Source organism: Varanus komodoensis, unplaced genomic scaffold (genome assembly GCF_004798865.1).
Source record: "Varanus komodoensis strain SLA01 unplaced genomic scaffold, ASM479886v1 scaffold8, whole genome shotgun sequence".
Lineage (NCBI taxonomy): Eukaryota > Metazoa > Chordata > Lepidosauria > Squamata > Varanidae > Varanus > Varanus komodoensis.
In genome coordinates, this window is record NW_025336481.1 from 748264 (window position 1) to 759883 (window position 11620).

An 11620-nucleotide genomic window follows, 5' to 3' on the forward strand; every position below is an offset into this window, starting at 1 on the left:
CGCTGTGGCCGGGGGAGGCGTGCCAAGCTTCATACCCAGGAAAGGCAAGATGCCCTGAAAACCGGGCCCCAACCTTGTGGCCCTACGCTGCACTGACTCCAACCTGGCTATATCCTTTCTGTAATGAGGGGCCCTAAACTGAGCACAATACTCCAGTTGCGGGCGCACCAGAGTCGTATAGAGTGGTAGTAATACCTCTCTCGATCTAGAAGCCACACTTCTGGCTATGCAACCAAGGGTGGTGTTCGCCCTCTTGGCCACCGCATCACACGGCTGCCTCATGTTTAGCCTGCAGTCGACCAGCACCCCGAGGTCCCTTTCACAAGTGCTGCTCTCCAGCCACTTGTCCCCTAACCTGCACTTATGACACCCATTCCTGTGCCCCAAGTGCAAGACCTTGCACTTATCCACATTGAACGCCATCCTGTTGTCTCCTGCCCACTTCCATAGTCTGTCCAGATCCTTTTGGATCTGGAGTACCTGCTCCTCAGTTGTGACCACTGCCCCAGTTTTAGTGTCGCCTGCGAATTTGATCACCCCTTCTTCCATGTCATTTATGAAAAGACAGAGCCCTGGGGGACCCCGCTTGTCACTGGTCGCCATCCCGATGATTCCCCGCTAATGGTTACCCTCTGCTTTCGGGCAGTCAACCATGCCCTAATCCACCGGACAGTGCTTTGGCGTATCCCAAAACTCCTCAGTTTCTCCACCAGGATATCATGGGGCACTTTGTCAAAGGCCTTGCTGAAATCCAGGTATACCACATCCACTGCATCCCTGCCATCTAGCCATCGTGAAACCTTATCATAGAATCCCACAAGGTTTGTCTGGCAGGACCTGTTTTTGCAGAAGCCGTGTTGTGTTGCTGCCAGCCTTCCTTCCCTATCTAGCATCGCTAGATCTCTCTCTATTATGGGCCTTTCCATTGTTTTTCCTACAATGGACGTAAGGCTAACAGGTCTGTAATTCCCCAAGTCCCTTCTACTACCCTTTTTGAAATAAAAACGATTCACGGAACTTTTCCATAAATGCGTCCAACTTTATCATGGATACAGTGGAAGCTTCACCCAGGAGAAGAGTCCACAGTCCGTCCGCCATCTCAGGAAGTTAAGATCCTGCCTCGGATGCTGCAGCCCAAACCGGGGACAGGCCCAGGGGCTGCTGCGGAGGTGGCAGGCCTGGGTGGCAGTCACCTGCCGTCACACCCCAAGCCTGGGTGATGGCTGGCGGGACCACCGGGGTCCCCGTGTCCTGGGGAAAAGGCGCCTCCAAGCGGGACACCCCTGTGCTTGCAGGAGGCCCCAGGTTCTGAGCCTGCCCCCTCCAGGGAGGGCAGGAAAAGACTGCACCCCACCAGGCAGGTCCATGGGTCTCCTTCGAGTCAGGCAGCTTTGCGTGATCCTAATGCCTCCCCCTCCCACTCTGTCCATAACAGGAAGTCTAATTGGCTTGGAGCCGGGCGCCCTCCCTGCTGTGGAAGTATCTCCCTACCCATGGTGCACAGCAAGGAGACCTGGTATAGCGACTCAGTGGCTCTGCTCTGGGGCAACAGCAGCACCCTGCAGCCCATTACAGGCTGTTCCACCCATGGCTTTGCAGGGACCGATCCGAGGTTGCTTAATCCACAAGCGACGCCAAGCGCCCCTTTGCAGACATCGCAGAAGCAGCTCGTGGGCTGGGAGTGGGAGTGGGAAGCAGCTGGGCACAGCGAGCATCCCCTCCGTCTGTGGGCCAGTGAACCCACGGCTGGCCTCCGGACGGCCCTGCTGGGTGTGCACACAGCCGGACAGGCGACCCCCGTTGAGGGGAGCGTATCGGGGTGCGCAGGAGCGAAGCCGCGAGTGGCCAGGACACCCCTTCCTCGCTCTCTCTGCCCCCTTTCGTCTCCCAGTCCCCTCAGCCAGCAGGCGGTCAGGGAAAGGACAGGTTGCTCTGGGGAACATCTGGAACTAGGCCAACAGCTGCAATCGCTCCAGGCGCTGCAGCGGAGGAAGACAAGGGAAGCCCCCACCCCCGGCTGCCCCACACCGTGCTCGGAGCCCCTGCCCTCACACTGAGCCAAAGAAGCCAAGCCGCTGTAGCAGTCGCTCGCCCGGGCTTCATTCTTTATTTTTATCCCACCCCCCACAAGGAGCACACGAGGTTCCGCGACCCCGTGAGCTAGCAGGGCTGCCCAGCAACTTCGCAGCCCAATCACGACCTGGACACGCGTCGCTCCACGTTCTTCCCACCTGGCCAGGTGCACCGGCTCCCAGCAGCCACGCACTTGAGAGCTCTGCACATTCCCGGCAGGTCCGCCAAAGCCCTCGCCCGCCTCCCTCCCATGCAAGGAGGCAAAGCATCGCGGGAGGCCCTCCGCTAGGAGGTGGCGCCCGGAAGATCAGACGAACTCACAGAGGAGCCGGCAGCCCTTAATGCTCCTCACAGGAGCATTCAGTGGGGCTGCTTGTGGGGAGACCCCCAGCCGGCGGGGGAGGCCCCCAGGAGGGAGGGCAGGGGCCATCAGCCCTGCTTCCGAGCTTCCAAAACCTTACAGCAGCTCTCCCCAACCTGGTGGCGTTCCAGGCCCGCCGGGCTACGAGTCCCGCCCTCAGTCCCCACCGGCCACGCCACTCTCTCCACCTTCTCCAGGACCCCTGGCACATCCCCCAGACTCCCGTCCACGTACCAGTAATCCATGGCTGTCGCGCAGCCATCCAGGTCGACGAGGCTAAATATCCGGTCACATTTGCTGCCGCCAATATCGAAGAACTCTGGGTGCAAAGAGCACAGGCAGAATATGAGCTTCGTCTGGTTTCCCGGCTTCATCAGGAGCCAGCTCTGCCGGACACGCTTCGCAGCAACCCCAGCAGACCTACCGCCTTTGCTCTCTGCTGGCGGGCATCCCATAGACCTCTGACTGGCCACGGAAGAAACCGCGTTCGTGGCCAGATAGACCCCATCCCACCCCACAGCTCGGCTTCGCTGATGGATGTCAGGTGGACCCCTAATTTGACCCCCCCACACACACACACCCACACACACATGCCTCTTTGGCTGCTGCACATTTTGGCACCCAGAGCCAAACATACATTCCCCTTTTCAGCTTTCCATTATAAAATTATATGTAAACCCCGGAACATAAGAAAAAGAAAGCAAGATGCAAGCTGCCCTGGCATTCCAGAGCCAAAAGGTGCCGTGTAGGCATTCCATCTGTTCTTTTTTGACAGAACACAAAAAAGACAAGGAAAAGCAGTGGGAAAACACAGGAGCCCTCGGACCAGAGGGCACACAGCCCAGAAAATCCCGTTTGAGACAGGGTGACTGCACCGAAAAAGCCACACCTGGAAACCCCCGTGGAAAAGCCGACAGAACAAAGGCCATTCGCTATCACATGGTGTGGCGGTTGCGCCACTATTATTGGCGAGCACGATGCATCTCCCACGGTGCTTTGCAGGGTGGAGAGGGCGGCAAAGGGCCGCACCTGCCCCAGGAAGCTGCCCGCGTGCTCCACTTAACCGGTGGGCAAGAGGAGGCAGGGAGAGAGACCCCCGAGGGAAGGGACTGAGTCACCACAGAAAGGCTGGAACTGGGTTTGAAGGACGAGAGATTTCTTCCCCGATCTAATTTTAAGGAATCCACTGTTGGGAACCACTGGCTATTATCTCAGCCCCTGCCTTTGTAACACCTGGCGTGAGGAAGAATGCGGGAAAACTCAAAAGCCCACACGTCTGTGTGGCGTTTTGGCTGATCCGAGTGAAGAGAGCACCCAGCTGTGGGTTTGGGCTTATCTTCCCACAAAGCCGCGTGGCCATCGTTGCCGCGGCCCATGTGCCGTGGAGCACTGCCTGAATTTTCACTGCACGGAGAAGGCGCTCGTCTACACAGGTGCCGAGGGCCCTCAACTCAGCTCCCTGCAGGCCACGTGCTGCTGCCCGCACCTGGGATTGCAGGTTACGGGAAAAGGCCCCAGGTCTTCCTGGATGTGGGCTCTGCTTCCGCACCTGCAGGAGGGGGCAGCACACCCTCCCCCCAGGGAGAACCCGGCTGCCCCGCTATCGCAAGCAGCTCCACGTCACTGCAGCTTCGCCCTAAAGCGTCGTTAGTGGTGCTGAGCCTCCCTCTTCCCAAACTTGCCCGTGGCAGTAGAACAGGTCTGCAGGGCACCAGCTTGGGGGAGGATGCCTCGGAGATCAATACGGTCCGGCACACGGATTTATTTTTATGGATGCAAAGAACCATTGCATTTCTCAAGGGCCCATGGTGGCCAGCTTGTAACTCTCCATGGGAGTTAAATGCTGCAAGATGCTGCGTGTGAGGGGCTGCCATGCCGGGGTGGGTCATGACCTTCATCCCCCTGCAGTGGAGGGCAGGACACGTTCCAACAGAGCAAAGCTCAGGGAGCCAAGATGTAGGGCGGATGCCAGGAAGCGCTTCCTGACAGTCAGGACCCAGAGGGTGTGGAATGGGCTTCCCCGGGAAGTGGTCGAGGCCCCATCGGTGCGGATGTTCAAGGATAGGCTGGATGTGCACGTGGTGGGCATGTTGTGAGCGGAGCCGGCTGGAGCCGGGGGACAGGCTAGATGGCCCGGGAGGCCCCTTCGGACTCGCTCTGTGTCTATGTTTCTTGAGACAAAGGGTCTCTCTCTGCAGCAAAAGAGCCACCAGGGTTTGAGCGAGGTGGTACACCTCTCTCCCAGCTTAAAGAAGGGGGCCGGTGCGTGGGCGTGGGGGAAGCGGCTTAGCATGCAGGCGCCTGAAGGAATAAAGGCAGCCATACACAGACAGCGTTCCTTGGACTCTAGCAGCGCTCGGAGCTGCTGAGCACCCCTCTCCGGACACCTGAGGCGAGGAAGCACGTACACGGGTCCCCTTTGCTTCCGCGTCGCTGGCAGCTTTGCAAAGGAAGCGCCTTTTCGAGAAGCCACCGTCCTCCAGGGCTCTCAGAAGCAGCCCCTGCGAGGCCGGCCATCGCAAGCCAAAACAGAGCGGTCCTTCCCAGCCTCGAAAGGGGAGGGCCAGTTCCCGCCTCCTCGTGGGCTTACCAATGTCCTGATCGGTGGTCGCGATGGCCAGCAAGTTGATGTTTGGCAAGCACAACATGTTAATCACCCAGAGTTTCAGGCTGTGGCGCCGCTTGGTCTGGTCCAGCTGACGTGGGAAGCCCAGAAGGGCGGCAGGGAGAGAGGAGGAGAGAAGGCTGCGGTATTTGCCTTGCCCGGCTGCTCTGCGGGGCCGCGGGGGCTCCGGGCTCCGGTGCACGTGCTGTGGGACTCCCCTGGGTCCAGTCCTGCCTCGTGCCGCCATTACGGTTAATTCCAGAAGGGCACTTAGGTCAAACAAGATTGCTGACGGGGCCCTGGCACTATCAATGCACGAGCGCAGCCTCTCCAGCTCTTCCGTTTCTGGCCCACTGCTAAGCATCGCCCGCTCTTCACTTTGAAAGCCCTTCATGCTGGTTACCTGACTGGCCTTCCCTCCAGTGGCCCCAGCTATGGAAAGCTCAGCTCACAGAGACACTCGCTCCCCACCGAGTCCTTGAGTTCACTGGGCTACCTCGTGCCACTCATTCGCCCTGAGTTTCTTTCCATCCCCCTTTTCATCTGAGCTTTATCATGATGAAAAGGGGCAATTCCCCAGGTACAGTCAGCTGAGCAACTTGGGAGAAAGCTGGGATACACAACAAAAATAACGATCAAACTCCACGGATCCTTTGGAGAAAGTCACAAGCTAAGACAGGACAGTGCTAAGTCAGTCCACCCTAAAGGAACACAACCCTGACTGCTCTTCAGAAGGCCAGATCCTGAAGATGAAGCTCAAATGCTTTGGCCACCTCATGAGAAGGAAGGACTCCCTGGAGAAGAGCCTGATGCTGGGAACAATTGATGGCAAGAGAAGAAGGGGGCGGCAGAGGATGAGGGGGCTGGATGGGGTCACTGGGGCAGTGGGTGTGGGCTTGGGTGGCCTCCGGGGGATGGTGGGGGACAGGAGGGCCTGGAGGAAGGTTGTCCATGGGGTCGTGAAGAGTCGGGCATGACTTGCAACTGAACAACAAGAAGACAGCACAAAGATGACATAATGCTGTGAATCACACACATGCATTTCTCGGGGTATAATTACACGCTCAGCAGACAGACAAAGCCAAATATCAACAGGGCCCCCCGAGTACCGAGGAATCACCAGAACATCCCCAGAAGAGCAAGCAAAAGAGCCCGGCTCAGTCCTCGGCCAAGGCCACTCGGACGTATCCGTGAGCCACAGGGCGAGGGCACTTCCTCCCCCAGGCCCAGGGAGGGGCCGACTGCTCTGCCCACGGCCAGCCACCCCGCGAGTGCGAGAGAGAGAGGACCCCCGAGACGCACCCCAGCCGGGCCACCTACGTAAACGGTCCGGAGCATCTTGAAGGTGTCGCTCCAGTAATGCAGGATGCCGTCCCGGCTCACGGTGAGGAATCGCCCCGAGGGCGACCGGACGGCGCCTTTCCTGAGTTTCTCCATGATGCCCCTGCTCTGGCTGGGGAAGAACTGGATCTGGACGATTTCCTCGGCGTGGGCCCTGGGGGGGCAGGGAACAGGAGAGGAAGCCAGGCGCGAGGGCTGCGGCCGCAGCTCTGCTCCGGGTCACCCCACTTCTGGCCCCCCTTGCCCCCCTCCTGGCACGGCGCATCCCTCGCATCACTTCTCCCGCGTGGGATGCAGCGCCCCTCGCCTCTTCGCGGGGAACTGGCACCGTGTTCCTCCACAGCTCGGCAGCCTCTGTCCACCACCGGCTCACCAGAAAGCAGCAGGCTACGGAGGGGAGCTGGGGCAGCAGAGGTGCCTTTGGCCCTCAGGCTGGGGCCCCCCCACCGGCCCCAGCAGCTGCCCGGCTCTCAGCACTGCCCAGGGAGCTCGGGCGGGAGAGAAATGAATACGCGGAGGCAACGGAGAGGGCAAATTGTTCTGCTGGGTGACCGTGTGTGCGCAGCCTGTTTATTTCTGGCACTTATATTTTTTCCCTTTTTTTCCAATTTATATCCTGCCTTTTTCCTCAAAGGGCTCAAGGCAGCCTACATCATTCTGCTCCTCCATCTTATCCCCACAACAACAGCCCTGTGAGGGAGGCTCTGCTCCATGTCTACACAGATTCTGCAACAGTGAGCAACAAGAGACACAAATAATAAATCCCATACTGCTAATTCTGATTTTATTGCCTTTGCAGCCTGGATTTTCCCCTCTTGCCAGGAATGCAAAGCCGCTCCCACAGTTCTACCTTTGTATTCTCACAGCAACACCCGGTGAGGCAGGCTAGGGTGGGAGTGAGTGAAGGGCCCAAGGCACCCAGCGAGCGCCATGGCTGAACCTGGGACCTCTCCCCACCACACCACGCCGGCTCCCACGCAGGCCGATAAAAGCGGAGAAGCAACAGACCCTGCGGCCGGCAATCGGAGCGGCCTTCTTCACGTGGGTGTCCTTGCGGGGGCCCGGGGGCAGCAGTGCTGCTGCTCGCCACAGAAAGGGGCCACAACCCGGAGGGCTCTTCCCAGCCAGGCCCGGCCCCACAGGGCGCCGGCGGGAGCATGCCGGCAGGTGACCTCAGGCCCCAGGCAGTCAGTGAGGGGAAGGCACTCGCTCAGGTGTTCTCTGGCCAAGTACCCAAATCTTAAACTGGCCCCGCCAATGAAGAGGCGGCCGGCTCAGCAAAGAAAGGGGCTGCATGGCGGAAGGGCAGGCCCCGGCCGCGGCCGGCTGCACTGGCTTCGGCCTCTGCACCAGCCCTGGGGCAGCCCCGCGTCACGCGCCCTGCAGTGGTCCCGGCTCAAGCGGACCAGCGCTCGCTGCACCGCCGCCATGCGCTGCCTGCCCAGGGGCACTCCGCACCACTGCGGCCACGTGGGCGTCCAGCCACGGATCAGGGGCCACCAGGCCCTTTCCGGAGTCATCACACGCTGCCGGTCCCAGGCCAGCCCCTTGGGGGAGTCCTGGCAGACCCAGGGCCCCCCAAGCAAGGGCGCACAGGCCGTTCCCAGCCCCAGCCGCTCATGCCCCTGCAGCTAGCCGCACGAGCCCGGAGGGGCGAGGACGGGGGGCACAGAGACAACTGGCTGTGAGCGCCGTGTCCCCGTCAGCACGGAAACGGCTGCGGCCAAGCCTGGCAGACCGCCACGCCCCACCACGCCATGCGCCCGGGGCACCAGCTCCACAGTGGCGGCCAGCAAATCTGTCCTCCAAGCGCCATTCAAAGCAGCCGTGGGGGACCTTCCAGAGGCCGGGCCTCCCGCCTCCAGAGAAAGCGCCAGAGCCCCTGAGCGGGCATGGCTGGGCGGCCACTCCAGGGTGCAACAAGGGAGGCCGTGCCACCAGGACAGCGACCCACGGGATGCCTCCGCCCGCTGCTCCTCCCCCCCCCCCGCTCTGAGCGCGGCCCTCGTGGGTCCTTACACTGAAACGGATGTCATGGTTGGTTGGAACTCCGGGAGCATCTTGCTCTTCAGCATGTTGTCCTTCCCCCGGTACTCACTGAGCATGTAATTCAGATACTCCTCCTGCAGGCGGGACGGGGAGGGCAGAGAGGGATGGTCCGGTCCGGTCCGGTCCGGTCCGGCTGCCATGCCATGGCTGCTCGCCCTGCCCTGAGGACCTTCCGCCGATCATTCCGGGCAGGGCAGGCAACAGAGTGAGGCTGGGAACAACCCCGAAACAAACCAGCACGGTCAGAACAAGCCAGGTTTGCCAGGGCACGGGTGGCGCTGAAGCCCTTGTCAAGCCCCGACTCGAGGACCCCGAGCCGAGCGGCACACGCTTCCCCCCAGGAGTCTCCGGGCCAAGCCTCAGAGCAGCTTCCCCGGCTGCAGAGGACACCCTAGGTATCAAAGGCAGGGAAGAGCCGTGGGCTTGCGGCAGAAAACGTGGCTTGCACTCGGAAAGGCCCAGGCTGGAGGAGCATCTGCCCGAGTCGCTGGAGAGCTGCCGCTGGCCCTTCATCCATCCTGGCTCGCATGAACCCAGGGCTGGGCCCAGTCTGGGTCAGCTTCTGATGCTTCCCTCTGTTACAGAGCAGGGAATAGCTAGACAGCCCCGCTCTGAGCTGTGGGGGGCGGGAATTGCGGCCTGCCAGAGCAGATGCGTTACCCAGTCAACGGAGCCGTCACAGTTGGTGTCCACCTTCATGAAGATGACATCGATGTCCTCGTCGGAAATATCCCCCATGATCTTCTTCATTGCTTTCCGGAATTCCTCCATATCCAGTCCTAAGAGACAGCGACAGAAAGGGCACCTCCGCACCACAGAAAATGTCCGTGGAACTCATGAAGCCTGGGGGCCCGTCCCCAGGACAGGGGAAGTGTGTCCCGGGACAGGCCGTCTCCCACCCAGGGCAAGGCCGCCAGGTCATCACGCCTGGGATCTGTGAGCCGTGGATCCTTCCATCCACACCGCCTGCGCATCCGGCGGAGGTTTTGCGCTGGCCACTGCAAGTGGGGCGGCCTCACCTCCTCCTCCATCGATGTCCGCTTCGTGGAACATGTGCTCCAGTTTCTGCAGGTGGTCATAGTTGATCTGCTCCTCCACCTGCTTGGCACGAGCCTCGTCACACATCTCCGCCATCTTCATTAGACGCTTGTGAGAGGAACACGCGAGCCCTGCCTTGCTCAGAAGCCCCGGAAGTTTGGGCTGGAAAGGAACACGGTGTCAGCCCCAAGCCGTGGGCATCCTCAGCTGGCGACCGCTAGCCCCTGCAACGCTTCCGCTGCTTGGGGTGGCGGGAGGGGGGAATGGAAAGACCACCAATCCTGACTTCACATCTTCAGCCCACCACAGGTGTCGGCCGAAGGAGAGCTGGCTATTTGCGTGCTGTGAAAACACGGAGAAGGCTCCGTGGGCTCGAGGCATCCTGCAGCCCTTCCTGCAAAATGATGCGCCTGCCTGCCCACCCGCTCGCCCCAGGTGACTCATCTCAGCACTTGGGGGCTGCAGAAAGTGAGGAGAGCCAGCAAAGGAGGGCGGTGGAGTATTGAGCACGGCCTTTTACAGGGAGGAATTGGAAGGGGTGACAAGGCCCTCCCCCTCCCAGATTTCCTTGCTGACACACACAGCTCTCCACTCGAACAGGATGCCTGCGGTCGAGGACCGATTGCTTAAGTCTGCATTAACCCAGAACGAGGGCCCGTGCACTGGAGGAAATGGAGGCCGTTCCCACCCTCACCTGTGGCACTCAGACCCAGGGCCGCCCCATGAAGGTGCCTGGTGGGAGGCTCGGGACAGACCGTAGGACGCCCCTCTTCACACAGCATCGAGTTAACAACAGAATTCGCTGCTGTGGGAAGCGGTGCCGGCCACCGACCTGGGCGGTTCTAAGGGGGGCTTGGACAGATTCATGGGGGAGGAGGCCATGGGGCTACTAGCCTTGCTGACCATGAGCTTTCCCACCCCATCTCAGGGAATCTAAATGTTTTGCTTAACTCCTTCTCCAATCCCCAGCGACTCTGTGCAGCACCGCATTTGGCTTCTTCATGGGCAAAGTGCAGCTGTGTGACTTTCAATGCCATTTTTGAAAGCAGCAGAACTTTTGTTAAGTCCATTATGGAGGTCAATAGCGCTGCTAATGGCTGCTTGCTATTATCACAACCATCAAAAGCTCTTAAGCGTGACTCTCCAAGCTGGTTTGTAGGATGGAAGCAAGATATCAGGGGAAGCCAAGCCGCCTGAGGTGGGACGGAGGGAGCTGGGCTCTTCAACCTGGAGGAGACTCAGAGGGGATCTGTTGGCAACATGCAGGTACGTGAGGGGGTGTCACACGGAGGTGGGGAGAGACCTGTTTCCCCCTGCAGAGGAAGGCAGGACGCGCTCCAACAGAACAAAGCTCAGGGAGCCAAGGTTCCATTTGGATGCCAGGAAGCGCTTCCTGACAGTCGGGACCCCGAGGGTGTGGAATGGGCTTCCACGAGAGGTCGTTGAGGCCCCATCGGTGCGGGTGTTCAAGATAGGCTGGACGTCCACATGGTGGGCATGTCGTGAGTGGGGCCAGCTGGACCCGGGGGTCAGACTAGATGGCCTGGGAGACCCCTTCTGACTCGTTCCGTTTGTTTCTATCACTTCCTCCTACAACTGGGAAATACATGACAAGAATTGCCACTTTAGTCCTGAAAATAAATTGCATTCCACTGTGGGAATAATATGACCTGGACAAGGACATGGCGGGGATTCCATGAGCGCAGCTGGCTGGAGTCAGGGGTCAGACTAGATGGCCCTGAGATCCCTTCTGACTCACTCTGTTTCTATGTTTCTATGACCCATCTTGCTCAATTTACTCACTGGAGGCTGGCGCTTCCTGAATAAGTCATCGTCCACATCTAAGCCTCCCCTAAAAACATCGGAAAGAAACCAAAACAGTAAATGTGTAAGTACATATCTGAATTACTGCTTTTCAGTTCTTCAGTGACTCCAAGGGTAACATGAGGGATGACATGGGCCCAGCAGCAGAAAACAGGAACTGGCATTTCGGTTGCAATCTTGACTTTCGGAGGGTCCAGTGGGGGGCCTTGATTTCCCCTCTGTGAAACGGGAATGCTCCCGATTACATGCAAGGCTCCCACTCCGCGTTGGTGAGTGCAGCCTTTCCTAAGCCAGGGCCTGCAAGGAGCCCCTCCCACCCGAGGCATCCG

General features: G+C 59.8%; 1 protein-coding gene across 1 annotated transcript in view; it reads right to left on the bottom strand.

Annotated features, from left to right (window-relative positions):
* EFCAB8 (EF-hand calcium binding domain 8) overlaps positions 1-11620 on the bottom strand; it is a 36874-nt gene extending 25254 nt beyond the window's left edge. The window contains exons 1-7 of the mRNA XM_044455114.1: positions 11271-11620; positions 9449-9629; positions 9090-9208; positions 8400-8503; positions 6360-6534; positions 5025-5130; positions 2669-2753 (exon numbers count right to left, since the gene is read on the bottom strand). Of these exons, the coding sequence (XP_044311049.1) occupies positions 2669-2753; positions 5025-5130; positions 6360-6534; positions 8400-8503; positions 9090-9208; positions 9449-9569 (710 nt within the window). The 5' untranslated portion in view covers positions 9570-9629; positions 11271-11620. The remainder of the gene's footprint in view (positions 1-2668; positions 2754-5024; positions 5131-6359; positions 6535-8399; positions 8504-9089; positions 9209-9448; positions 9630-11270) is intronic.